The sequence below is a fragment of the Bos grunniens genome, chromosome 20 (assembly GCF_055505025.1).
Source record: "Bos grunniens cultivar Pamir isolate PY7600 chromosome 20, Bosgru_T2T1.0, whole genome shotgun sequence".
In the NCBI taxonomy this organism is placed as follows: domain Eukaryota; kingdom Metazoa; phylum Chordata; class Mammalia; order Artiodactyla; family Bovidae; genus Bos; species Bos grunniens.
The window spans coordinates 263,644-290,144 of NC_141184.1; the positions used below are offsets into that span (position 1 = coordinate 263,644).

The following is a 26,501-nucleotide window of genomic DNA, read 5'->3' on the forward strand; positions in this document are numbered from 1 at the left end:
ACCCGGTCTGCAGCTGAAGCTGGGATGCCAGCAGTGAGACCCTGAAGCAGGACCGGGAGGTGCATCCTGCTGGGCACTCACCACGGTGACAGCGTCGTTGAGCAGGGACTCCCCAAAGACGATGATGAACAGCACCTCGTTGACGTGCACCTCCTCAAACACGGCCAGCACAGCCACCGGGTCCACAGCGGCGATCAGGCTGCCGAACAGGAGGAAGTCCAATAGCCCGATGTTCAGGTCTCCTGCAAGACGAGTGGACCGTCAGGGGGAGCCCTCCTCCCTGGAGGGCCAGTCCTCCCTGCACCGGCCCTGCCAGGAAGGTCCCAGGGACGGGACTGTGGGCTCAACGGCTGCTGGACTGCGTGTTCCAGGACCCTCCCCCACTTCAGCCTTGCCCACCCGTGGGGCCTCTTGGTGGCCCGGGGTTTCTGGGTGCTGGGCTGCTGTGCCCAGATGCCCCTAGGACGTCTGCTGCCTGGCCCACCTGTGGCCACCCAGGCTGACCCTTCCTTGGTGGTGTGCCCCAGCCTTGGGGCAGACCTCAGAGCCGGGAGCGGGCTGACAGCAGAGACCAATCCCTGTCCACCGGCTGCAGGGCCGGGCTCCGGGTGTCCCCTGGGTGCTGCCCTGCTCCATGACGTTGGCTGACACCCAGCCGTGACCACTCCATCCCAAGGACGGAGCACAGGCCTCAGACGGCTGTGGCCCCTCAGGGAGCCAAACCCCAGAACGTTCCCTTGGGCCTGGGGGCCAGAAGTGGCCTTAGGTTGTCCCAACTACCTGAGGGCTCCACCAGGGATGGCAGTCTAATGTCACCTGCGTGGCCCCTGTGGCCCGGGCGTTGGGGAGAACTGGCCAGGTGTGTTTGGCATTACGCCAGCCTTGCAGGGCTTCCATGGCTGGGCTTGGGGGTGGTGCTGGATGGCTGTGGGGACTTGAGGAAGCCCGCACTGTCCAGAGGTGAGGACAAAGTCCTAGGTGACTCCTGCAGATGGGGTGCCTTAGCCCTCAATGTGTTTCTCAATGTGTCTTCTTTGTCACTGTGATTTCAAGGGAGGTCGTGAGCCCCACTGGGAGTGCTGGGAGTGCATGCTCTTCTGTCAGAGGGCCTGTCCCTTGTCTGGTTCAGCTGGTGGAAGTGTTTGAGGCCAAAGCTGAGCCAAGACTGCTGCCCAGGGAGGTGCCAGCACCCCCACCTCCCTTGTCACCCCCAACACCAGGAGCTCAGCCCGTGGAGCCCAGAGGCACATGGGAACCAGGCTGAGTTCAGGGCCGTGCCATTCGGCACGTATCCTCGGCCTTAGTGAGCAGGGCCCCACCTGCTCATTTCCCGGGTGGATAATGACCGACTCCCAGGTGGGTGGGGTGCACCTCAGAGGTACGCCAGGGCTGAGGTTAGTAACCAACTGGCAGGAAACACAGGCAGGGGAAGAGCCGCAGACACAGATCCCACATGATGGAGGAGAGGCTTGCCCGCCTTCTCCCCGCCGGATTGAGTAGAAACGATACCCAACCTTCTGCGCAGGGGCAGGTTTACCTGGGCTCCATGGGCGTGGGGCTCAGGTGTTGCCCTCTGCCAGAGGTCGCCTCCTCCTTCCCTGGGGTCTGAGGCTGGACCCGACCTCCCTGTCAAGGGGGAGGGACAGCAGCCGGCTCGTTCCCAACACCCCACCCACCAGCCAACCTGGTCGGACCAGACTTCATTCCCAAGCAGGACACATGCCTCGGCCTGAGGATGGGCGTGGACTGGCTGTTGATGAATTAAAACCCAGGAGGGTTAAGTGGCCACTGGTGACATCTCTGAATGACCCCTACACTCACTCTCCTTTTAAGTCTGTGTTCTTTGTCTTGTGCTTTATTAGACGCAGCTTCTGGGAGCCTACCCCGAGGACCCCCAGGACCCTCCAAGAGCACCCCACCCCTGGGCGGGTGGTGGTACCCACTCACCCATCAGGCCACTGAGGAAGACACCGTAGAGGGACAGCCCAGTGGTGGCCGCGTTCCACACGGTGCCGATGACCGCGTACAGCAAGATGGTGCCCAGGTTGCCAAAGAAGAGCCGGTTGGGCATGAAGTAGCCAGCGTCCAGCACGATGGGTGGCAACAGGTAGAAGAAGAACACCGTTGGCGTGAGTGAGAAGGAGGCGATGTGGTCGGCTGCCAGGACAATGCCGCCCAGCAGCAGGCCCAGCACGATGAGCAGGGCACTCTCAGGGACCACACTGGTGACCTTGTGGGACAGGTGGAAGCCTGTGGGGGGAGCGAAAGTCAGGGGGCCAGCCTGGCTCCACGGAGAGGACTTGAGCTCAGGAAACAAGGCCCCAACCTGGGGCTGTGGCCACCTCCCTCCCGCCCGCGCTCATGCAGCTGAGAGGCCCTGCTGGTCCACCCAGCCCTGGGACACTGTCCTCAGAGGTCTCCTGCCTCCTGCTCAGAAAATGGCCCCCTTTCACAGGGAGTCCCCCTGGTAGAGTCAGGCTGGAGGGGCTGCGTGGCTGCTTTGACAGAGGCCAGGTGAGCAGAGCCCCCACGCCCCAGGCCCCACGGACCCCCTCTGACCTCACCCCCCATGCTGTATCTGGTGCCCTGGACCCCCACCCTGCCTGAAGCCCCACCGTATCTGCATGGGAGTACCCCCATGCAGGATGTCCCCCTGCCCTCCAGGAAGACAGCCTATAAGGCCAGGCACTCCAGGGCACCCCAGCTGCAGTCACCCCCACCACAACAGTCATGTGCTTGGGGACAGCAGGACTCCAAAGGTCTGCCCACGAACAGTCAGACCCCTCGGCCCCCTTGCCCATCAGCCCTGCCAGGACCTCAAGGAAGGTCCCACTATTGGGGCCACTTCTCCTTTGTTTTAAGACTCCAAGGAAAAAGTGGTAAGAATCTTGTGTTAAGTCTGATTTCAAAATAATTGGAATATTGACAGAAGAGATGGGTGTTTGAGATAGTTCTCTTTTTCACTCATGCTCAGATCAAAACTCCTTCAAAATTCGACTTTAATTGAAAAAAGAAGGGAAAACCACTAGACCATTCAGGTATGACCTAAATCAAATCCCTTACGATTATACAGTGGAAGTGAGAAGTAGATTCAAGGGATTGGATCTGATAGACAGAGTGCCTAAAGAACTATGGATGGAGGTTTGTAACATTATACAGGAGACAGTGATCAAAACCATCCCCAAGAAAAAGAAATGCAAAAAGGCAAAATGGTTATGTGAGGAGGCCTTACAAATATCTCAGAAAAGAAGAGAAGTGAAAGGCAAGGAGAAAAGGAAAGATATACTTATCTGAACGCAGGGTTCCAAAGAATAGCAAGGAAAGATAAGAAAGCCTTCCTCAGTGATCAGTGCAAAGAAATAGAGGAAAACAATAGAATGCGAAAGACTAGAGATCTCTTCAAGAAAATTAGAGATACCAAGGGAACATTTCATGCAAAGATGGGCACAATAAAGGACAGAAATGGTATGGACCAAACAGATGCAAAAGATATTAAGAAGAGATGGCAAGATTACACAGAAGAACTGTACAAAAAATATCTTAATGACCTAGATAACCACAATACTGTGATCACTCACCTAGAGCCAGACATCCTGGAATGTGAAGTCAAGTGGGCCTTAGGAACCATCACTATAAACAAAGCTAGTGAAGGAATTCCAGCTGAGCTATTTCAAATCCTAAAAGATGATGCTGTGAAAGTGCTGCACTCAATATGCCAGCAAATTTGGGAAACTCAGCAGTGGCCACAGCATTGGAAAACGTCAGTTTTCATCCCAGTCCCAAAGAAAGGCAATGCCAAAGACTGTTCCAGCTACCACACAATTGCACTCATTTCACATGCTGGCAAAGTAACACTCAAAATTCTCCAAGCTAGGCTTCAACAGTATATGAACAGAAAACTTCCAGATATACAAGCTGAATTTAGAAAACAGAAGAACCAGAGATCAAATTGTCAACATCCATCATAGAAAAAGCAAGAAAATTCCAGAAACCATCTACTTCTGCTTCATTGATTATATCAGAGCCTTTGATTGTGTGGATCACAACAAACTATTGTGGATCCCAACAAAAAAATTCTTAAAGAGATGGGAATACCAGACCACCTTACCTACCTCTGGCAAAACCTGTATATACATCAAGAAGCAACAGTTAGAACTGGCCACATGGAACAACAGACTGATTCAAAATTGGGAAAGGAGTACATGGAGGCTGTATATTGTCACCCTGCTGATGTAAAGTATATGCAGAATACATCATTCAAAATGCTGGGCTGGATGAATCACAAGCTGGAATCAAGATTTCCAGGAGAAATCAATCACCTCAGAAATGCAGATGACACCACCCTCGTGGAAGAAAACGAAGAACTAAAGAGCCTCTTGATGAGGGTGAAAGAGGACAGTGAAAAAGCCGGCTTAAAACTCAATATTTGAAAAACTAAATCATGGCATCTGGTCCCATCACTTCATGGCAAATAGATGGGGAAACAGTGGAAACAGGGACAGACTTTATTTTCTTGGGCTCCAAAATTACTGAGGTTGGTGACTGCAGCCATGAAATTAAAGGATGCTTGCTCCTTGGAAGGAAAGCTCTGACAAACCTAGGCAGTGTATGAAAAAGCAAAGAGATTACTTTGCCTACAATGGTCCATATAGTCAAAGCTATGGTTTTTCCAGTAGTCATGTATGGATGTGAGAGTTGGACCATAAAGAAGGCTGAGTGCCGAAGAATTAATGCTTTAGAACTTTGGTGTTGGAGAAGACTCTTGAGAGTCCCTTGGATAGCAAGGAAATTAAACCAGTCAATCCTAAAGGAAATCAAGCCTGGATATTCATTGGAAGGACTGATGCTGAAGCTAAAACTCCAATACTTTGGCCACCTTATGAGAAGAGCTGACTCATTGGAAAAGACCGTGATGCTGGAAAAGATTGAAGGCAGGAGGAGAAGAGGACGACAGAGGCTGAGATGGTTGTTTGGCATCACTGACCAGTGGACATGAGCTTGAGTAAACTCCAGGAGGTGGTGATGGACAGGGAAGCCTGGTGTGCTACAGTCCATGAGGTGGCAAAGAGTCGGACATGACTGTGTGACTGGAAAACAAAGTTCTGTTTATTAAGAAGTCTTCTTTTGTATTCTAAGGATTGTCTCCTGAGATGCGAGGACCCAGGAGCAGCGGGGTCAGGGAGGAGGCAGAGCACAGGGTGTGGTCCACGAGGTCCAGCCAGCAAACAGCCTGGCCGACGGCCCTAGCCCCCTGGGACCTAGGTTCCGATCCCGGAGCCCCACACCCTGTCCTTGGCCTGACTCCTCACTGGCGACCTGTGACATTTGGGGGCTAGATGCTGGATCTCAGAAGGTCTATCTCTCTTCCCCAGGACAGTCCTCTCTGGGTCTGGTTGAGGCGCAGTGGGGCAGGAGTGGGCCCTGCTCTGTAGCTCAGGGAGCCTCAGGTCTCAGCCAGTGGGGCAGAATGGGCCCTGAGGCCCTGAGGACCCGCTGGGTGTCCCCCAGGAGCCCGCAGGCCTCCTGGGCTCGGGCACCGCGGCAGCAGCAGGTCATCTGTATGTCAGGACGAGGTCCCACTTCTTTCTCTGATAGTTTTCATGGGAGTCCTGTGAGGGCGGCCACCCAGGAAGACAGGGTGGGGTCCTGCCTTCACAGACGATCTCAGAGGCTAGGAGGCTGGCGCCTCATTGTTTCCACGGGACACAGTTCCCAGCCCACAGGGGGGCTGCCAGCTGCATGACCCAAGGTGCCCACGCAGGAGACTGCCTGTGAGCTCGGGCTGGGGGGCCAGAGTAGGGGCCACGCTTCCTGGAAACCCTCTGGCCCCGCCCTGCCCATCAGCAGGAGGCCTGAGCTTGGTCTCCCTGAGGTCTGCAGGCTTTCGACCCCCCCAGAGGGCCCTCCGAGCCCAGGATGGGAGGGTCCCTGACGGGGAGACAGGCAGAAGCCCAGGAGCCCAGGCCTCGCCGCACCTGCTCCCTGCACACGCGTGTCCAGCTGGCTGCCCACCAGGGACGGAGGGATGCGTCTCTTCCTTCACGGCCTGCTCCCATGCCTCAGCCTGGCCCAGAGCCCTCCCTGCGGGCCCCGGGCCCCACCTGGACGCCAGGCTCAGTGGGCCTGGACCCAGGAGTCTCTGCTGCTCCCTTGGAGTGATGCCGTCACAGAAAGGCCTGGGCTCTCGCCTGGCCTCCCAGGGGTTCACTGAGTCCGCGGATGATGGCGTGTCCTCTCCTTTCCCTCTTGCCACTTGGCATCTGGGAGCTGAGTTACAAAGTCCGCCCAGAGCCAGAACCATGGTGCAGCCTGAGTCCCCTGCTTGCTGGGCTGCTGTGAGGCCACGCTTCTCCCGGGCTGCGCGTGGCCTCCGCTCCTGCACCTCAAAAGCCCCAATGAGCCCCGAGTAAGCTGCATGGAGGGCCGCCCTGCCAGTCCCAGCTGCTGTTCCCAGAAACCTGTGCCTCCTGCCCCGGCCAGGCTCCATGGGGCCACATCTGGTGACCACTGGTTGGGGGCCCCTCTGAAGAGGCCAGCACTGCAGGGTCGTCAGGTCCAGGGCCAGGTGTGGCCAGTGCCAGCCGACCCCAGCACACCCCCTGCCAAGACAGCAGGCTGGTTTCAACTCAGGCTCAGAGTTTGCTCTTCAGCCAAACATCTCCCCAAAGTAGACGTTCACGGCGGGTCTCAGATCACAGTTGTCTTTGGCAGCTGTGGGGCCAGCGGGGCAGGAAGGTTCCAAGGAGCCAGGTGACCCTTAATGACGACAACAACAAAACTCTGCCCTTTGGGACTCGGAGTCCTAATCCTCTGCCACATTCCTGTATGGTTACTAGAAAACCTTAATAATTTGGACAAAGGGTGGATAAGACATAGGCTAACCTCTGACCAGATGCTCCTGCTTGGACGGAAACCCTGAAAACCCACAGAAAAAGTGATCTGAACTTTTCACCCATTGAGAAAAAATACATGCACACACATACACTGCTGCTGCTAAGTCGCTTCAGTCGTGTCCAATGCTGTGCAACCCCATAGACGGCAGCCCACCAGGCTCCCCCATCCCTGGGATTCTCCAGGCAAGAACACTGGAGTGGGTTGCCATTTCCTTCTCCAATGCAAGAAAATGAAAAGCGAAAGGGAAGTCATTCAGTCATGTCAGACTCTTAGCGACCCCATGGACTGTAGCCCACCAGGTTCCTCCATCTATGGGATTTTCCAGGCAAGAGCACTGGAGTGGGGTGCCATTGCCTTCTCTGACACATATACGCACACATACACAAACCCACACACATACACACACATAGACATGCACACACACACTACACACATGCACGTATACACACCACAGACACATACGTACATATACACACGCGCACACGCACACACACACAATGTGGACAGATGGGCATGCCATTCCAATTTCTGTGCCCATCGACACTGGATACGCGCCTCTGAGCAGGGCAGGGCCTGCTAAGCGCTCATCTGTGTCCTGAACAGACACCCGCCTCACAGTGGGAGGCACACCTGTCCCTCATCCCAGGCAGGTGGGAAAGGGCATCTCCCGGAGATTTAATCTGACTGTCTCATTGTGAGTGAGGCTGAGTGTCTGATCTCATTTGGGAGACATTTCTTCCTATTCTGTGACCCGTGTATCGTGGCCTTTGCTACTGTTACTGAGTTATCAGCCTTTTCTTATCAACAGGTGGCTCTTCACGCACGTGCACGGGTGCATTTTCACTTTCAAAGGTCAGTACAGTTTAGTTCAGTCAGTCGTGTCCAACTCTTTGCGACCCCATGGACTGCAGCACGCCAGGCCTCCCTGTCCATTGCCAACTCCTGGAGCTTTCTCAGACTCATGTCCATTGAGTGAGTGGTGATGCCATGCAACCACCTCGTCCTCTGTCGTCCCCTTCTCACCTTCAGTCCTTCCCAGCATCAGGGTCTTTTCCAGTGTATGTAGTTTATTTCTAGGATCTCACTGCATTCGCTCTTCTCCAGTCTTTACTTTCGTCACTGTGACACTGTCTCAGTGTGAGCTTCTGCCCTACTGTGTCTGTGATGTCAAAACCCACGGGACCTTTCCCGTTTCTCGCTGATGTTTTTCTCCAGGAGAGCCCTCCATCCCCTGCTCCCGCTCCCACCCCATCACGTGGCTCTGTCCACCCCACTGCCCCCAACAGCAGGAGGCCGCCCTGAGGCAGGCTTGCCGCCATGTGGTCCACAGCCCATGCCTGGAGCTAGCGATCGGGGCAGACAGGGCTGTCCCTCCCTGTGGTCTGAGGGCTCCAGTGTATGGTTGGCCCCTGGTTCCCAGTTGGTCTTTCTGGTCTTGGGGAGGGGGAAGCAACAGTCCGTGGGGTGGGTGTGGGGCTCCTGTTCTCTGTCCTTGCCTGTAGCTCTGGGTCTCTGCATGATGGGAATTCCTTGCGAGCAATCCTCCAACCCGGCAGTCAGGCTGCGGGTGGCGCTCCCCTTCTCCCGTGACCACCAGACGGCAGTCTGCATGGTAATGAGCTAATTAAGCTGAAGACTTGATTGATTTTAAATGGCAATTTGTGAGTGGCTCAGCCATTAAGCCCATAATGGGTGTTTTAGAAGCTAGTGGGCCAAGCTCCAAGCGCCCTGGGCCAGCACACCTGCTGTGGCCAGCCCAGAGATGCTGTCCACCCACCAGGAGGGTGGCCGCTCCCTGTGGGGTCGTGTTCCCGTGGGCCAGACCCTCCCTTCAGCCTTGGCCTGAGTGTGGTTAGGACAGACACTCCTGCCACAGCTTCTGTGAGATGACTGGGATGACCGGCGGCCAGAGCACCTGCTGGGCCCTCTCCTTCCCGCCTCTGAGGCCCCAGGTGGCTGGGTCTCCTGGGGAAGCCGGGAGGATGGTGGGGGAGTCGCGGGATTGCCACTTGCTCCTCCCCACCGCCTCCCAGCACCCTGGTTTGCACTGGGGGGACCTGAGGGGGGCCTGGTGTCCAAGGGCCCAATCACCCTCCTAACCTTCATCTCCTTTACTCTGAAGACAGAAGGGCCCACAAAGCAAGTCAGAGCAGTGAACGTGGCACCTCGAGCCACACCACCGCGCAGTCTCCGCGTCCAGCACCCCAGAGCCTGGGCGGAGGACATGGAGCTGGGCCATGGACACAGAGGGCCCTTGTCCCAGGGGAGTGCCCTGGGAAGCGAGTGTTGGGGGCAGCCTTTCCCATCAGAGCCGAGTTTGCCAGGAAGCCCACTGGCTGGGAGGACAGAGACCACCCAAGGTTTCCAGGACTCAAGCACCTCGCGTGTCAAGGGCCAACATGGGGCCCGAGTGTGCGTCCACTGTGGGGCCAGGGCCAGGTCGAGACCCACAGGCCACTTCATGGGCAGGAGCTATGGGGGTGGCCAGGACCACGCAGAGCGCTGGTGCCCGAGGGAGACAGGACGGCTCTCTGTGCAGGACAGACCGGGGGCCTCGTGGAGGCTGCTCCCCAGGAACTCTGTGAGGCTGGCCTGGGGCAGCCTGGCCTTCCACAGGGACCTCCCAGCCCACAGGTCACTGACGGTGGAGGCCTGGCAAGTTACAGCTAATTGAGCTCAGCCACGCGATGGTCACAGCACGGGACACGTGCCTCGACCTGTAATTACAACCCTCGGACTGATGTTAAAGGTCAGAGGCACCCGCGCCAGCCAGCCATTCTGGAGGGGCCCCCGAGTAGGGCGGGCGCTGGGAAGTTACTGCCAACCATCTTCACACCCCCTTGGATCGTGGCCTGGGACCTCAGGCCTGGGTTCAGGCTGTCCGAGGCCACCGCCCCCAGGATCTCTCAGCAGATTCAGCTGAGTCCACGCAATGCAGAGGCACGGTAAATCCCTTGGTTTTACTTTAACGTGTACATCCAGACCTGCTTCAGAGCAGCCAAACAGTGCAACGCTTCCAGAGAGAAGGGGGGGAGGCCTGGGGCTCTGCCTGCTCCAGGGGACAAGCGGGTCCACGTGGGACCTCAGGCAAAAACACACAGACATACACATAGGACACAGACACATGGGGACACACAGACACATTCAGGGAAACCCAGACATAGGGACATCCAGACGCACAGAGACACCCAGACATAGGGACACCCAGATAAACACCCAGGGACACACACACTCAGGGATATCCAGACATGCACACAGAGACACTCAGACACAAGGACACCCAGACATATACACAGGGACACCCCCCCCACACACACATGCAGTGACCCAAACCCACACAGGCCCCAGTTCTGACTCTCCAGTCCTCTCTACAGCCATGCTGTGGTCTCCCTGAGGCCCCTTTCTGGACAGACACTGGCCCAAGGACCCTCATTCTGTCTTCAGAGGCATCCACCCAGATGCCGTCCCCTACAGAGCAGGCAGCAACCACATGGCAGTGTGACTGATGATGTCACATATAATTATACACACTCAGAATCAGTTCAGTCACTCAGTCATGTCCGACTCTTTGTGACCCCATGGACTGCTGCACTCCAGGCCTCCCTGTCCATCACTAACTCCCCGAGTTTGCTCAAACTCATGTCCATTGAGCCAGTGATGCCATCCAACCATCCCATCCTCTGTCGTCCCCTTCTCCTCCTGCCCTCAATCTTTCCCAGCATCAGGGTCTTTTTCAATGAGTCAGTCAGTTCTTCGCATCAGGTGGCCAAAGTATTGGAGTTTCAGCTTCAACACCAGTCCTTCCAATGAATTCAGGACTGATTTCCTTTAGGATTGACTGATTGGATCTCCTTGCAGTGCAAGGGACTCTCAGGAGTCTTCTCCAGCACCATATTAAAAGTAATAACAGTGTTTTCAAATGAAGCCACGCGTGAGCAGCCTTGTCTCTGCCCACAGGTGGGTCTGCAGCCACCAGCCCCTCTCCACAAGCTGCACCTTCTCCCCAAGAGCCCTCTCACCCGTCTTCCGCGTCAGTCTACTCTACAAGCTCCACATACAGAGGCGCACACTTAAGCTCTGCTTTCATATGATTTCATGACTGGCTCTAACTTAGAGTTTGTGACAGTTACACCTCACGGCACCAATGGAGCCGCTCCCATTGTCCCAGCAAAGGAACCACTGTCAAGAGTTGTCTAGCCATCTGTGCCCTGGTTAATGACTATGAGGTCTGGAATAAACACCCACAACACTGAAGAGAGCCCAAAGACAGAAACCAGAGGGACCTACGCTTTGAGGAAGAGACCAGCACGAATCAATTTCCATGTTTCCTTATGGCTGTTTTCCAAAGGGCAGGTCTTACTGGGGGTCATGCAGAGTAGCCGACACTCAAACAGAAGCCTATAGCCTGACTGGATTGAAAAATCAGAGCTCAGGGTGATCACAGTAACTGAAAAGGGAGGAGGCAGATCCCAGAAAGGAAAGAGCTTGACAGGCCAAACCCCAAATTCTGTATGAACTCTTGAAATATCTGGCTGACCCTTGAATCACACACAAAAGGCAGGTCCTGAGATGCCTGCAGAAGCTAAAAATCCAGAGATTTCAGCTATTGTCACCACAGGGAGACACACTTGGAGTTTCAGCCCAGTCTTGGCAAAATAACAGTGACCAACAGCAACCACAAAAATCAGTGCTCTCCAGAAGAGCTAACAGGATAGAGTCTCTACAGTGCCTCAGTTACGTGTCCTGGAAACCATGCAAAAGCACTAGACATATGAGGAAATGGAAACAGGACCCACAAACCAGTGGAGACCTCAAGGTGACCCAGACATTGCTAAATCCTTGTAGCAGACAAGGATTTAAAAAACTATTGCAACCATGCTCAAGGATGTAAAGGAAAATATATTTGTAATGAATTAACAAAGAGTCAATCTCAGCAGTGGAATAGAATAGGATTTGGTTTTTTTCTTTTCTTTTTTCCTAAAAGAGCCAGATAGTAAATTGTTTAGGTTTGTGGGCTATACATTCTGATTTTCAATTACTCAATTTGTCACTGTAGCACAAAAACAGCCATGACATGCATGAACAGACAGACACCATTGTGCTCCTATTGACACAAACAGTCAGCCAGCCCATGGGTGTAATCTGCTGGCCCTTGAAATAGAATATATCTAAAAGAACCAAATTGCAACTCTAGATCTGAAGAATTCAATATCTGATACAAAAAAAGTCAACAGGTAAGCTTAAAAGCAAATAGAGACAACAGTAGAAATTTCCCAAAGTACAAAGAAAAAGATAAAAAGTGGACAGAGCCTCAGTGGTGTGTGTGATGCTAACAGAAGATACAGCATGTGTAAAGTTGGGCCCCTAGAAAGAGGAGAGGGAAAATGGGGTAGAAAAATCTGAAGAAATGACAAGCAAAAGTGTCCCTGATTTGATGAAAAATATAAACTCAGAGACTTCAGAAATACTTAAGATTAGATGATTTCTACTGATCTGTCTTCCAGTGAAGCTGGAGCAGGTGTGAGGAAAAACTAGGGTGCAGGGCAGGTAAGCTTGAGGGGCCAGGGCCTCAGAAGAGGGGGTTGAGTAGCTGCTCCAGCTGGGCCCCGAGCCGGGAGCCATGGCAGAGGCCCAGGTGCAGACGGGTCATGCAGACAGTCACAGGGCGTGCTTGCTGGAGTAGCTGATGATCAGGTCACTGAGACCTCACTCCACAAAAGGATTCACTGAACACGAGCTATGACAGGCACACACCAGCAAAAACAGCCAAGGCAGGAAGAAGTAAGGTTTCCATCAGGGTCACACAGACCCCAGCACCACACGAACCCTCTCTGCACGAGATGTAAAAAGGGCCCAGAATGGCATGTACTCAGTGACTCTGCTATTATAGAATGAGGAAGCTAGAGGCTGGTGGCCCTGGAGGCCAAACAAACCAGAAAAGGCATTTTTTACAGTTCTACGATTCAAGAACAGAAAGTTAATTACATCACAGGGAGCCATCGTGGGAGGAGACAAGCCAACCTCAGTGGGGCTGGTGGTTGGCTTGGAGACTGAGGGTAACAATCAGATTTGCCTTGAAGTCCACTGGAGCCAGGACACAGGACACTTCACTTTGCTGGGGGAGGAGCGGGAGGAGGGGGTGGTGCTGGGCTTGGAGAATCTGCAAACATTTCCTGTAGGGGAGCAGGACTACATCTCATTGCCCTTTACCATCTGAGCCACCAGGGAAGCCCTCCATCGACCTTTATACTTTCATGTGAAAAATTTCAGCAAGGTGTTTTCTCCAAGGACATGTTTTCTGCAGATAAAGTGTGTGGTCAATGTTCCAAGGTGTCATAAACCATGCCTGCCGTTCACGTGGCGGCTCTGTCGCTGCAGCCACCACTATCAAGGTGCTCCCAGCATGGCCCCCAAAGCCAGGACTTTGTCATGGGCCACTGCCCGGAGCCAGAGCAGCAGGAAGCCGTGGGACTATCGATTTCTGATATGGACACCGCGCTGCAGAGGGCAAAGGGTTCCCAAGGCAGGGAGGCCATCAGAGGACCCCACATGGGCACCAGGTCATGAGAGAAGCTGGAATGAGAAGCTGGTTCTCATCCCCGGAGGAGAACAGTACTGCCAACACCCTCACTGGGACCACTCTGCACCCCCAGCACGCAGGAGGCTGAGGACCAAGTGCAGCAGCTGCCCCAGGACCCTTCCCTGGATGCTGCCCCTCCCACCAACGCTTCCCCCCGCTGGTCCCCAGGACCCCCCATGGCCCCTCACCCACCACTGCTGGCCCCCAGGGGCCCCCATGGCCCCCCTGCTGGGGCTGCTCAATGGAGCCCCACCTGTCTGAGGGATCAAGAGTCAGGGTTTCTGCACATTCGAGTGCTTTCTGTTCTGAGGTCACTAGCACGTTACTGTTTTATCCCTTGTAGACTAGGTTTCCTCATCATATGAGGATAAGGCTAGACCCTTCTGGGCGGCCATAATGATGAAAGTCAGATTCCTGCAAGGAAGGTGGATTAAACGCTTCTTTCCCAAGCCAGGAAAAAATAAAAGGGCGATGGTGTCATTTATTTTCTTTATACTTAGATTTTTGGTGGGGCCAGCAGGAAGGAGGGACCTGAAAATGCTGGCATCCCAGCCCTTGACCCACGCAGCCCACAGGCTCCCACTGGGCCCCGTGAGGTCTGGCCGCCCGCGGGCAAGAACAGCCCACTGGCCGCCGCTGGGGGTGGGGATGGGAGGTCTGGGGCCCGAAAGCCAGTGGCCGGATGACGTGAGGAAACCTGCGGGAAAAAGAGCTTCAACCTCGACCAAAAAGTGCGTTCAGCGATTACAAACCTTTTGTTAAATATGAGAAAATACTGGAGCAGAAACTGAAGACTCAACGGAGGAGCTGGAGGATGAAGCTAGAGGTTTCTCAGGAGACAGAGGACGAAGACAGAGGAACCAGCGCAGCGGAGGAAATTCAAGAGGAGAAGGCGCACACGTTCTCTCAGAGGAGCTGGCGGGGAGGTTGCCGCGGGCTCCGGGTGACCTGCCCACAGGGGTCCCGCACCGCGAGGCAGACACGTGCCCCTGAAGCGCACCATTGCCGGGGGGCGGGGGTCCCCAGCGTGAACCCCGTGGGTCACAGGCTGCTGGGGGCAGTCAGTGTCACCTCCACTGCACAGCCAGGCCCTGAGCAGTGGGAGAGTCGCGTCTGTGGAGAATGAGTCCACACAAAGGGGTCTCCCCAAGGCCGAAGGCATGGAGTGCCAGGTGAGGTGCCAGTGGAGGGCAGAGGCTGAGAGCAGGTGCTGGCCTTGCAGAAGGCTCGAAGCAGCGAGCAGGGGGCTGGAGGCCAGCAGCCTGGGTCGGGGAGAGGGGGGCATAAATAGGACATTCAGTGTCAATTCGGAGGAAACTGCACCGCTGACCCCGGACGGCACCGGCTTCAGGAAAAGGGACGGGCCCACAGGGGCCAGAACAGCGCGCGTGCTGCCCCCATGGCCACCTTCTGTGTCCCCAAGCGCGCGGGCTGAAGTCTGTGCCGCAAGCCTCCTCTGGAGGGGGTGGGGGGGTTCGGCTCCGCTCGGCAGGACCGGGGCGAGAGGGTTTCCAGGGGAGACGGTCCCCTGAGGCCCAGACCAGAGTCCACGCCTGCCGCCCGACCCTGGACTTCCCTGCCCGGACAAGACGCCGTGAGGCTGTGGCCCCCGCCCCGCACACACCTCAAGGGCCGCGACGGGAGGGGGGCCGGAGCGCGGACCAGGGCGTGGCCGTGGGCCGAGGACCTTGCTCCCGGACGGTGCGTCTCGTTTAACTTTAACTGCCCTCGGTAAGGCTGGGGCCGTGCGGATGTGGCTGACAACAGCCAACCCTGGCCCCGCGGCTCCCGGAGGCGGGCGGGGGCGGTGATGCAGGGGTCCCACGCGCCCCGGGCAGCCCGCCCTCGGACGCGGGCACCGCGGCGGTGGGCGCAGGGCCAAGCTCCTCCAGGGACAGAGCGCGGGGCTGGCCCCCCGCCGGGCCCTCGCCGGCCCCCTCCCTCGGGCCCGCCTCCCTCCGCGCGGAGATGTGGGTTAGGCTCCGACGCGTCATATCCGCCTCCAGAGAAGTTCCGCGCGTTGGCACCCAAAGGGGCCCCGGGGAAAACGGGGTCCCCATGGAAAGCCTCGGGGTGCCTCTCACAGCCAGTCCCCTGGGTGCCCTCTGGGGCGCTGCAGAGACCAGGGCAGGGGTCCCCACCCCCCGCACCAGCTGGACGCCGCGGTGGGGCGGGGCGGGGGAGATGTTGGGAAGAGGGTCCCAGAGCTCCGGGGCAGGAGCCCAGGACTTGAACCCTCTCCCCTGGTCTGTTGAGAAAGCTGGGCCTTGTCCTTGGGCGGCCGCCATGCACGCCCACCCTGCACCTTCCCGTGCGCCCTGCGCGAGCACCCTGGGGAAGGCAGAGGGGGTGCTGGGCCGGGAGGGCCTCTGGACCCCCCTGCGCAGGCCGGACTCGGAGCTGAGAGCGCCCGACCTGCAAAGCGTTCTTGGTTCTGTCGAGTTAATGAGTAAAAGCTCTCCACAAGGGGTGCCACATTCTCCATCCCAGGGCCTGCCCGGAAAAACCAGCCTCCTTTCCAGCTTGTCCTCTGAAGGTAGGGTGTTGGGGGCTGGGGGACCGCTGGACGTGGGGGCGTGTCCACAGGCCCCACCTCACAGGCTCACCCCTGAGGCCTGCTCACTAACTCTACTTTTAAATGGCAGTCAGCTGACCCCTCCCCCAGATCCTAGCAACAGGGTACCGGAGACCCCAGCACGGAGAGGGTCACTAGTAGTTGGGGTTTGAGGTGCCCCCGCGTGGGGCTGACGCGGGTCCACAGAGGTCACTCCTCACCTGGCTGGCTCCATGCAACACCCTCTCCAGCCACAGACTCAGTGGGTGAAAGCCAGCGCCCTGATGGGGCCGCTAAACCATCCCCACCCCCACCAGGGGGGCTGGAGCTGCAGGGACAGGTGTGGAGGCAGGAGTGCCCGGCCCCCCCTTACACGCACTGGAGGGCCCTGGCCCTGTCCTGGCCGCCACCGTGAGGTCCTGCCTCCCACCACTGACCTCAGACTTAGTGTCTGGAGTCATTGTGTCTGTTTTGGCATTTTCATTTTCATTCAGCCATCATTTGTTGAACTCTTATTAAGCTGGGCGCTGTGCAGGGTGACTACGAGTTCACGGAATGTCCACCAGGCACCTTCTAAGCACCTGTTAAGATGCTGGACCTGGCCGTGTCCCCACCGAGGAGGCTGAAGTTGACAGTGGACGGTGCAGATGGGACCAGCTGCCCTGTAGCCCGAGGCAGGTGCATCACGGCCTCAGACTGCCTTCGGCTTCTGGAAAGCCGGTGAGACCCCTGGTTCTCAGGCCAGTCCCAACACCCCACATCAGAGCTTCTGGGGTAAAAGGGGACAGCAGCTTGCCTGCAGCAAGGCCTCTTCCTGTCACAAGGCCTCTTACACGCAGTGACAGCCCAGGCAGGAGCCAGGCGTGGGGAGCCCTGCGGAGCCTCAAGTCCTGTGAGGCTGAAGGCAGCCTCCAGGAACTCAGCCCAGCCGTGCCTGCTCAAGGCAGTGCCCACTGCCCACCCCGAAGCCCTGTGAGCCTGGAGCCCCACGAGCCCGGGCCTGGCCCCAGCCTCACCCCAGAAGCTCTGATGTGAACTGTTGGAACTGGCCTGAGAACCAGGGGTCTCACCAGCTTCCCAGAAGCCGAAGGCAGTCTGAGGCCATGACACATCTGCCCGGGGCTGCTGGGTGGCCGGTCCCGAATGAACCGTCAAGGAAGGAGCAGGAGGACGGCTTTGCCACCTCGGGGTGTGGAGGGGGCGGCAGGCACACTTGATGTTCCTGGGCTCACCCCGCTTGGCCCCCGAGTCCCTGCAGGTGTGGCCAGGGTAGGACATGGGCTCCCGGGAGCCTCCATCCGAACTGGCTCTGCAAAGCAGCTGGAGGCAGATGGACCCCCACCCCGCCCGCAGGCAGAGCGACAGCAGGCCTGACTCTGTGCAGGGCCCTGCAGCGCCCCCGGGCACAAGGCCTTATGTCCCCCACTCTCTGGCTACAGGAAGCAGCCTTCATTCCGCCTCCATGACCTTCCCTGAGTTCTAAGGGGCAGATTCAAGCAGTTGTTCATTAGGGAAGGGAGGGGATAGAGACCAGGGAGGGACAATCAAGAGCAGCCTTGGGGCAAGGTCCTGTTTTCCCATCAAGGGACACACACCGGCGTCTCTGAGCCATTCTGCAGATACGGAAACCCCTCCAGGTGGGAGCATTAATGATTAACTATATGCTGCCCGCAAGCATGCAGACCCCAGACCAGTCGGACCTGAAGGCTGACGATGTGAACTCCTACTTAGCTCACCACCCACCCATCAGAAGAATGTCCATGAGCTGATCACGCCCTCTGAACAATTACTGTGAAACGTGTCACTGTCCTCCCCAGTGGGGACACATGGCTTTGGGAGCAGGAGCCCATGGTAGACCCCTTTGCCTGGCAAAGCGATAAAGCTCTCCTTTTCTACTTCACCCCAGACTCTGAGATTCGATTGAGCTCTGGTGCCGGGAAAAGCTAAGTCTTCGACATCAGCTCTGGGGTCCTGCCCTTGGAGGGGGTGTCCGGTGACTACTCCGGCTGGAAAGGCCTCTGTGAGCCCAGTACACAACTCTCGGGAGCCAAGCATCCTTCCCCTGCCTTCCCCCCACAACAGGCTCCTTGCAGCAGCCCTCCCTGAGGGCCAGCTTCTCCTGCTGCAGGGAGGTGCTTCATGTCCAGGCCAGTGCTCCTGACTGTGTTGGGGTATGTGCGTGCGTGCTAAGTTGCTTCAGTTGTGTCCGACTCTTTTCAGCCCCATGGACTGTAGCCCGCCAGGCTCCCCTGTCCGTGGGATTCTCCAGGCAAGAATACTGGAGTGGGTAGCTATTCCCTCCTCCAGGGGACCTTCCCCACCCAGGGACTGAACCCGTGTCTCCTGTGACTCCTGCACGGCAGGTGGATTCTTTTCCGCTGAGCCACCGGGGCCTGGGGCCGAAAGCAACGCAAGCACGCACCAGAGCCCGAGCCAGTCTCACACCTCTCGCGGACACTGGCAGGGAGAGCTGGGACCCAGAGGCACATGAGGGGACCTCAGGTCCCCAGGTCCACGGCCACACGGAAGCTAGATCTGAGCTGGTGCCACAGGTGAAACTCTCAACCCACGGGCATGAGTGCATGGCCCCGGGGTGGCCCTGTCCAGCCGGGCCCACGTCGAGCAGGAGCGGGGGCTGAGCTGCACCACGCCCCCTCCGTGCTAGGGCCACGTTCTAGCAGAGTGGCTGTGGAGGCTGAGGCCCCGTGTCCACTCCGGCCCGATGTCCAGGCTCGCTAAATCTGAGAAGGAGCAGAGCCCTGTGAGCTGGTGGCCCCTCACCCTTCTCCTTGTCCAGAAAGCTGCTGGAGACAGACGTTTCCAGCTTCCATGTCCTGCCTCTCTTTCCCGGCTGAGAGCTCACAACTGGCTGGACTTCGGCAGGGTATCTCTGCAGGTGGCGAGCTCCCTGGAGCTTCCCGACTTATCCAGGAGGAAAGGGAGCCTGCCCCGCCCTCCTCCGCGAGCCCACACCCAGCCTCCCCTGCCCGGGCCACGTCTGCGCCTGAAGCACAGAGTCTGACTGGGGCCTGGCCCACCGGGCTCAAGGCCGCCCCGAGGCCATGCCCCCAGCCTGTCCCCTTCCCCACTGACGCCCCGCAGGCTCCCCGGGTCCTGCCGGCCATCCCTCTCAGCAACGCTCTGCTCCCTGGTTGGCGTCTTCGCCCGAACCACCTTCCCCAGCCCCTCTCGCTTTGCCAGCCCCACCCTTTGCGGCCCGTCTTGACTGTCCCCCAGACAGGAAGCCTGCACCCTGGCCACCACCTGAGCCCTCAGCCTGGACTCTGAACCCCGTGTCCAGCGAGCCCCAGGGCCTCTCCATTCTTTCCCGAACGGGCACATAAACGCTTGGCCTGCAGGTGTGGACTTGAGACATAGCAGCTCCAAGGACAGACCCCACGACCTGGAGGCACCACCCGGGGCCTCAGCCCTGGCTCCACAGGCTGGTCAGACTGGCAGAGGTGAGATGGACCTCACCCCGCCCCAGGGCACGAGGGGCCTGGAGGCCAGAACGCGCCCCTGACAGCCACCTCAGGGCCTTCGCAAGACCCTGGAGCCACCTGAGGGCCACCTGGACCCTGGGCCACCTCAGGGCCACCTGGACCCTGGGGCCACCTCAGGCCCAGCTGGACCCTGGGGCCACCTCAGGGCCTTTGCAAGACCCTGGGGCCACCTCAGGGCCACCTGGACCCTGGGGCCACCCCAGGGCCACCTGGACCCTGGGCCACCTCAGGCCCAGCTGGACCCTGGAGGCGCCCACCAGCCACGGGCTCTCTCCTGCCCAGGCCCCTGCCCGCCCTCCCTGCCCTCGCTGGCACATGGTGCCAGGTCCCGCGGCTGTCGCCTGCCCCTGGGGACTGACGCACCCTGAGGGAGGTCTGCTCTGTTTTATCGGAAGCCGTGGCACCACCAGGCACGTGGCAGCATTAGTGTTGGCAAAGTGACTGTTAAACGAGCGCTAGGAGCTACAGCTGCAGAGAATCCAGCGCGTCGGCCTCAGCAATAAACAAACGCTCAGGCCCAGAGGTCATCACTGCGCGTGCACCCGGCCAGGATTCGCACGGGGGCGCGTGAGCTGGCCGTGCAGACGCTCTGGCCCGCGCGTCTGAGCCTGTGGGTCTGCTCTGTCCAGTCTTGTGCCAGAAGGCAGGACTGGGTGTGAATGCACAGAATTTCAGCTCGTGGGAGAGCTGCTATGGGCCAGGCCTCAGGGGTGAGCTGCCCCCGCCGCAGAACCCCAGAGCCCCGCCACGCCCACGGGGCTCTGAGTAGGTCCAGCCTCGCGAGCCCGCCAGGTGGTCGCCGGATGCACGCCTCACGGGAGGCTGTGTGATAATTCGGTTAAGAATTTGACTGAGGAGCTTCAGGAGCCTCTTGCTGGGCCAGCTCCTGGAGGGTTTGCTGTGTCTGTCCCTTCACTGTCCAGTGCTATCCGGCCAAGCACACGTGTCCGCGGAGACCTGCAGGAGCAGGGCCGGGCGGGCTGGCCTCCAGGCCTGGGGCTCTGTGCCGCCTCTACGGGGCTGCCCTGCCTCAGACAGAAGGCCTGGGTGCTGAGGGGTGACCTGAGGGCCCATCTGATGGGTTCTGCAGGCAGGACTGGTGGGGAGAGTGACCTTCGCAGGCCCCTGGGTTCCCCTGGCACCCCTCTGACCCCCCGCCCTGAACAGATAGAGGGAGACAGACTTCCCAGCATGAGAGGGGGTGGAGCAGGGACAGGAGACCATGGGCAGGGTCGGCGAGGGGGGTTTGGATGGAGCAGGCGCAGGTGTGTAGCCACCCTGGCGAAGCGGGTTTCTCTCAGGAGTGCACCCAGGCCACCCCCAAGGCTTCCTGGTGCAGGGGCGGGGCCCCCAGCTGAGCCCCCCTCAGCCCAGGGAGGACCCCACAGCCTGGGCCCCAGTGCGGGGAAGTCAGTCCCCGGGCCCAGCAGGGCGGAGACAGAGGAGCCCCTTCCCTGAGGGATGGCGGGGCGGGTGGAGGAGGGCCTGGGGGAGCTGGCCCTGGCTTGCGGGGACCCTGGCTGCTCCGTGCTCCCGCTAAGGGCGCTGGGACGCTGGGCAGACGAGGCGGGGTCCGGTCGGGCATGGGGCCGGGAGGGCCCAGCAGAGGGGTCAGCAAGCTTGGGCCCCTGTCTTATCGTCCCGTGTGGTTCTCTCGGACGCCTTTGTGGGAAGCTGCCAGACAGACGGCTCCCCAGGGCGTCCCATCTGCCGAGCAGGCAGGACCGGGGTGTCAGCACCTCCCAACCTTTGCCCCTCGTCCCCGGGACACTCCAGAGAGACACCTTAGCTCCAAATGCCGATTGTTTTACAGCCACAGTAATTCTCCTGCAGGCGGTTCCTGAGAAGGGAGACTTTACAACTGCAGCATAGGAACGCCGCTTCTGTGGCAACTCCAGGGAGCGGCCCTGATCCCAGGCCTTGGCCAAAGGGCCTTGATCCATCTGTCCTGCCAGGCTGGGGTCCACACCAGGGAGCACCCACCAAGCTGTCCTGCGGCTCACCCAGCCTTTCCCGGTCACCCCTCCTCCAGACCCTCTCACAGACCCCCTCAGGGGTTCGAGGAAAATTCAGTGGGAGCCGCAGGAGGAGGGTGCTCCCCAGGAAAGAGGAACAGGGGCTGGACACAGCAGTGGGGTGCTGATAGGACCGGGGCCCTCGGCTGTGAGAGCAGAGCCCTCACTACCGCACCACCGGGGAATTCCCACAGGCGCCTGGTTTCGACTCCAGGAGGTCAGCACTGTCCGCCACTCCCCAAAGCCCAGGAGCACGCCTCGGGGCCCGCGCTGGTGCCCAGGGCCCACACCAGCGCCCGGGGGCCACACCAGCGCCCGGGGGCCACACTGGCACCCAGAGGCCCACACTGGCACCCAGGGGCCCAATTGGTGCCCGGGGCCCACACCAGCACCCAGGGGCCACACCGGCGCCCGGAGACTGCACTTGAGAGAAACCATGGACATGGCATCCAGTCAGCACAGAGGCCCTGGGTGTCCCAGTGCGGGGGTCTGTGCCCCCTCCCCTGGCAGGGCTGGGCTGGACCACAGTTGCGCTGACCCGATGAGAAGCTGCGGTGACAGTGCTTTCCAGGTGACAGGCACCGGGGCCGGGGGAACAGAGCCTGGGCGGATGAGGAGCTGTAACCCCAAGGCTGGAGTCCAGCGGGCACACGGACAAGAGAGGGGCTCGCGTCTCCAGGGGCCAGGCTGCTGCGGCCTCTGAGTCCCAGGTCTGGGCGGGGCTGGGTGTGTGTGTGAAGAGGGTCACACCCGAGGCCCCCAGCTACTCCTCAGGGTGCCCAGGGGACCCTTCTGATTAGGAAAGACTCCCCCTGAGCCCCCTGCAGAGCCCCTTCCTCCCAGGCTGGTGAAGAGGGAGGAGGTGACTGAACCCCTTGCAAACCCAGGGGCCGCGTGGGCAGGGCCAAGGCCTCCGAGGACCACCGCGGCTGGGGTCTCCGCCCCTGCCAGCCCCCCCCCAAGCCGCCTCCTCTGAAGCCAGGAGGGCCCATATGCACTCGTCTTCCCTGGAGTGTTTCTGCTGGGGTCGGGGCGGGGGGTGGCTTGGGAGACGCCCTGAGAGAGGCGGTGGGGAGGGAGGTGGTGAATCCTCGCCTGCCCCTGGGGCTCCTGGCTCAGGAGGAGAAATCACACCTCCCAGCAGCTCTGGCCAAAAGTCAGTGCTGCCCTCACCCCCCGCCCCCCGCCCTGGGAACACCGCGTCCAGGGGGGAGGGCAGGGAAGGGGGGTCCTGCTCTCTGCCCACCTCTAGGCCCTGGTTCTGGAAGCTGCCCGAATACCCCATCCCAGGCGGACTCCCACTCAGTGTGGCCCCAGCTTCAGGATCCAGCTCGGTCGATGTGGGCCCACGGAGCATCGGCCCCCAGGGGAGGCGAAGGAGACAGAACGGGAAGAGGAAGAAGGAATCCAGCCTGCTCCGAGGCCCCAGTGGGTCCTGGTCAGTGGCTGCAGACTCAAGACCCCCGGGGAGCACGTCACCCACCCAGGGCCCTGGGCTGGCCGAGAAGGAGGACTTGCCCCCTGCGGGGTCCCCGGGCACATGGGTACTTGGAGGTGGCTGGGTGCGGGTGGGGAGGCCTGGCGGGGCTGCAAGGGGGGGACCAGCTGAGGGGCCAGGAGGGGACAGAGCCGGAAGGAGGGGGCTCCGGAGGTGGGGGTCACAGGACGCCCAGGCGCGGGCCCTGGGGACCCACGGGAGTCAGTGCAGCAGGTCCCAGAGGACGGGGCGAGGCTGGGAGGGGTCTGGGCGTGGGGGGTGGGCCCGGCTTGTGTTCTACGATGAGAAAGCAGGGAGGGGGAGCCACCAAATGCAGGGCAGCATGGGGGCCCAGGGCGGAGGGCAGTCCCTCCGGTCTCTCTGGGGCCCCCCTCAGTTTCCTTGGCATGCCCACCCAAGCCTCCCCCAATGTCTGCCTCGCGCCCCCTCAAGTGGAACCAGCAGTTCCCCTCAGGTGGAGCTGTTGAAAGGGCAAGGGGTGGGGCAGGAAGACCCCCCTCAAGACTCAGGACGGAGCAGGCTGGAGCAGGCAGCACCCCCCCCCCTTCCCCTCCCCCTTCCCCCCCCCCCCAGAGAAGGTCCCCTCAGGAGGAGTGCCCGGAAGACAGGGGGCAGGCTCTTCCTGGAGCGTAACACCAGCCCTCCACGTGCATGCCCCTCGTCTGGACCGGGGCTGGACTTGCACAGAAAGTTTTGTGCAATTTGCTCCCAGAGGAGCCTCAGGTCAGGGTGCTCCTAGAGCCCCGGGGAGGCTGGACCTGCCCAGCAAGTGACCAGTGTTGGCAGGTTCCCCGAGGCGAAGACATCCAGGGCAGACTTAGCATGTGAGACCATATCCTCTTGCTCACATTTCACTTCTGACATCAGGAACTCCCACAAAAAGCCAGCGAGTGGAGGGCACTCAGGGCCGGGTAGGCATGGCCAGGGAACTGAACAGACATCAGAGTGGTAAGGAAGAGACCAGAGAGCTTGAAGAAATAGAACGACGTGACGGACTTAAAAGGAAGCTGGTTGGCAGAGCGGACACACGCAGGCGAGGCTGAAGCAGAAGCAATCTGTAACCAGCCGCCACCAGGAACCCCCCAAGCCAGGTCCAGAGTCCTCGGACAGACTCTCCCCAGAGCCTGCCCCTCCCATCCTGCTGAGGAGGCCGTGCCCCCCAGACCCCCATTTGGAAACCACTGCTGACCCGTCCCAGTCCCGGCTGTTCTGTGAGTGTGTGGGGTGTCCTCAGACCCCCCGCCGACAGAGTTTCCCCCACTTCACTTGCTAAGACACACACGCCATCACATGTCCACCACCCCGGAAGACCCTCCCTGGTGTGGAAACTTTCGTCCTCAGCTGCTCCTGAGAAAGCTGACCTTCCTGTCACCTTGCCTGGAGTTTCCTGCAATTCCCACTTTGCCGGCTCAGTGGAGCAAGTCAAGAGAAGAGCGATCTTTCAGACCAGGATTTTTAATAGAGAAACACTGTCAATGGAAAACTCGCTCCTGTAAATAGGATTTCACTGCACTTCGTGTTGAGTGGCACCGTTTTTCTTTCTGCACTGGGGACGGAGTGCTCCGGCGCTGGAAGGCAAGGACATTCCCTCCGTCCTACACTAACCCGGACAAGCCCAACACACAGAAAAGCTGGCTGCCGGAGCCCCAGCGCGGAGTAACCATGGGCGTCTGCGGGCAGAAGCAGCCGGGACTGCGGAGACCGGGGAGCCAGGGACGGGAAGAGGCTGCGCCCGCCCGGCCAGGACCAGGTTACTGTCGGCCACGCGCAACGCGCTCCGGGTCCGGCCAGGCTCGCCGGTCTCTGAGCCTCTGCCTGCGCTACCTGAGTCCCGGGACTGGCCGCTGCGGTCCCCGACCTGACCTCCCGGAAGCCGGCTGAGACGCGCCCGTTCCACAAGGAAGACCGCGGAGCCGGCGGAGCCGGGGAGGAAGGCGGCGCGGACGGCCAGCTGTTCCCTGGGGGCGCAGGAGGGGGCCTGCCGCCGCGCCCGCGGAGCCCCGGGCAGCTTACCGATCTTGGCCAGGCTGGCCACGAGGATCCACAGCGCGATGATGTACGGGTCCTGGACGTGGTGCCATTTGAAGGTGACCACCTGGAAGCCCTGTGTCCCCCCGTGCGCGCCGCCGGGCTCCTCTTCCACGCCCCGCGCTCGCGGCAGCTCGCCCAGCGCCAGCAGCAACGCCAGCAGGACCCCCCATCCGGGACCCGGAGCCCAGCGCCCCAACATCTCTGTGGTCGCTCAGCGCCTTGTCCGGATGCTCATGACGCGGGAGCCCTGGTGCGCTCGGCGGGACGCTCGCGGGACTCGCGTTGGGCTGCGCGGAGCCGAGCGCGCTCTGGGCGCAGGCTGCTGTCCGGATCCCCGCCCGCCGGGGTGGCCTTTAATCCGGCGGCCCCCTCCCGCCCCGGGGCGGAGCCTTCCCGCCCGCCCCGCGCTCACGCGAGCGCAGACCCAGCCGCCGGCTCGCCGCCAGCCCGCCCGCCGCCGGCGCACACCCACCCGGCCCGGCCGGCCGCCGGTCCCAGCTTCCCACCGGCGCGCCCCCTGCCCCTCATCCGCCGCTCCGTCCTCGCCCCGCGCGCTCCTCCTCCCGCCCTCCTGGGACCCGGGCGGAGGGCGCAGCCTCGCTGGCCGCCTCGCCTTGACGGGGAGGGCAGCGCGGGAGGGGCTGGGGGCGGGGGCCCGGGATCCCCGCGGCGGGGTCGGGGCGCGGTGCCTTGGGCGCCCCTCGGCGGCCCTTGACCGGCCTCCAGAGGTGCCCGGGCCGCTGTGGGCACCACTGCGGGCGCTCCTTAGCCCTCCAGGCCGGGCGAGGGTCCCTCCGGATCCTCCCGGCAGCCTGCCGGGCAAGGGCCAGGCCTCCAGCCACCTGCCGTTGTGTCCACCTGGAACCTGTGTTTCCTGATGGGAGCCCCTGGGCGACAAACCGGGGCCTCCCCCCAGAGCCTCAGGTGGGCGGAACCAAGCCCCTCTGCCCTCCCCCCGGGGGCTCCCCTCCTCCTTTCTTGAGGGCCCCTCCCTCTGACCTGGGAGCTCCGCGCTGCCCCCCATCCCTGGACCTCCAGTGGAGGGACTCTGGGGCCCTTTCTCCCCCAGGGCTTGGCCAGCTCCACCACCAGGCCTCAGCCCCGGCCAGCCTCTGCTGCCAGCTGGACGGCGCATCTGGCCCGGGAGAGGCACACGCCCCACCCTGTCTCCCAGAGCCCACCACGGCTCCTCTGCCAGTGGTTCCCCCAGCACTCAGACGCAGGCGCCCACCTCCAGGCCCCCGGCCTCCAATCCCCCAGCCTCCAATCCCCCAGCTTCCAGCTCCCTAGCCTCCAATCCCCCAGCCTCCGGTCCCCCGGCCTCCAATCCCCTAATCTCCAATCCCCCAGCCTCCAATCCTTCAGCCTCCAGTTCCCCCCGCCTCAAGGCCCCCAGGCCCCTGGCCTCTGGTCCTTCAGCCCCCAG

At 60.2% G+C, this 26,501-nt stretch overlaps 1 protein-coding gene across 4 annotated transcripts in view; it reads right to left on the reverse strand.

Annotated features, from left to right (window-relative positions):
* Nucleotides 1-25,401, reverse strand: part of SLC9A3 (solute carrier family 9 member A3) — a 38,086-nt gene extending 12,685 nt beyond the window's left edge. For 2 of the 4 annotated variants that reach the window (XM_086362339.1, XM_086362340.1), the window contains exons 1-3: nucleotides 25,058-25,399; nucleotides 1,948-2,250; nucleotides 82-242 (exon numbers count right to left, since the gene is read on the reverse strand). In XM_086362339.1, the coding sequence (XP_086218465.1) occupies nucleotides 82-242; nucleotides 1,948-2,250; nucleotides 25,058-25,274 (681 nt within the window). In that variant the 5' untranslated portion in view covers nucleotides 25,275-25,399. Of the gene's footprint in view, nucleotides 1-81; nucleotides 243-1,947; nucleotides 2,251-25,057 lie in introns of all 4 variants that reach the window. The other 2 variants (XR_015149104.1, XM_086362341.1) reach the window with 2 other exon arrangements.
* Nucleotides 25,402-26,501: the final 1,100 nt, after the last annotated feature.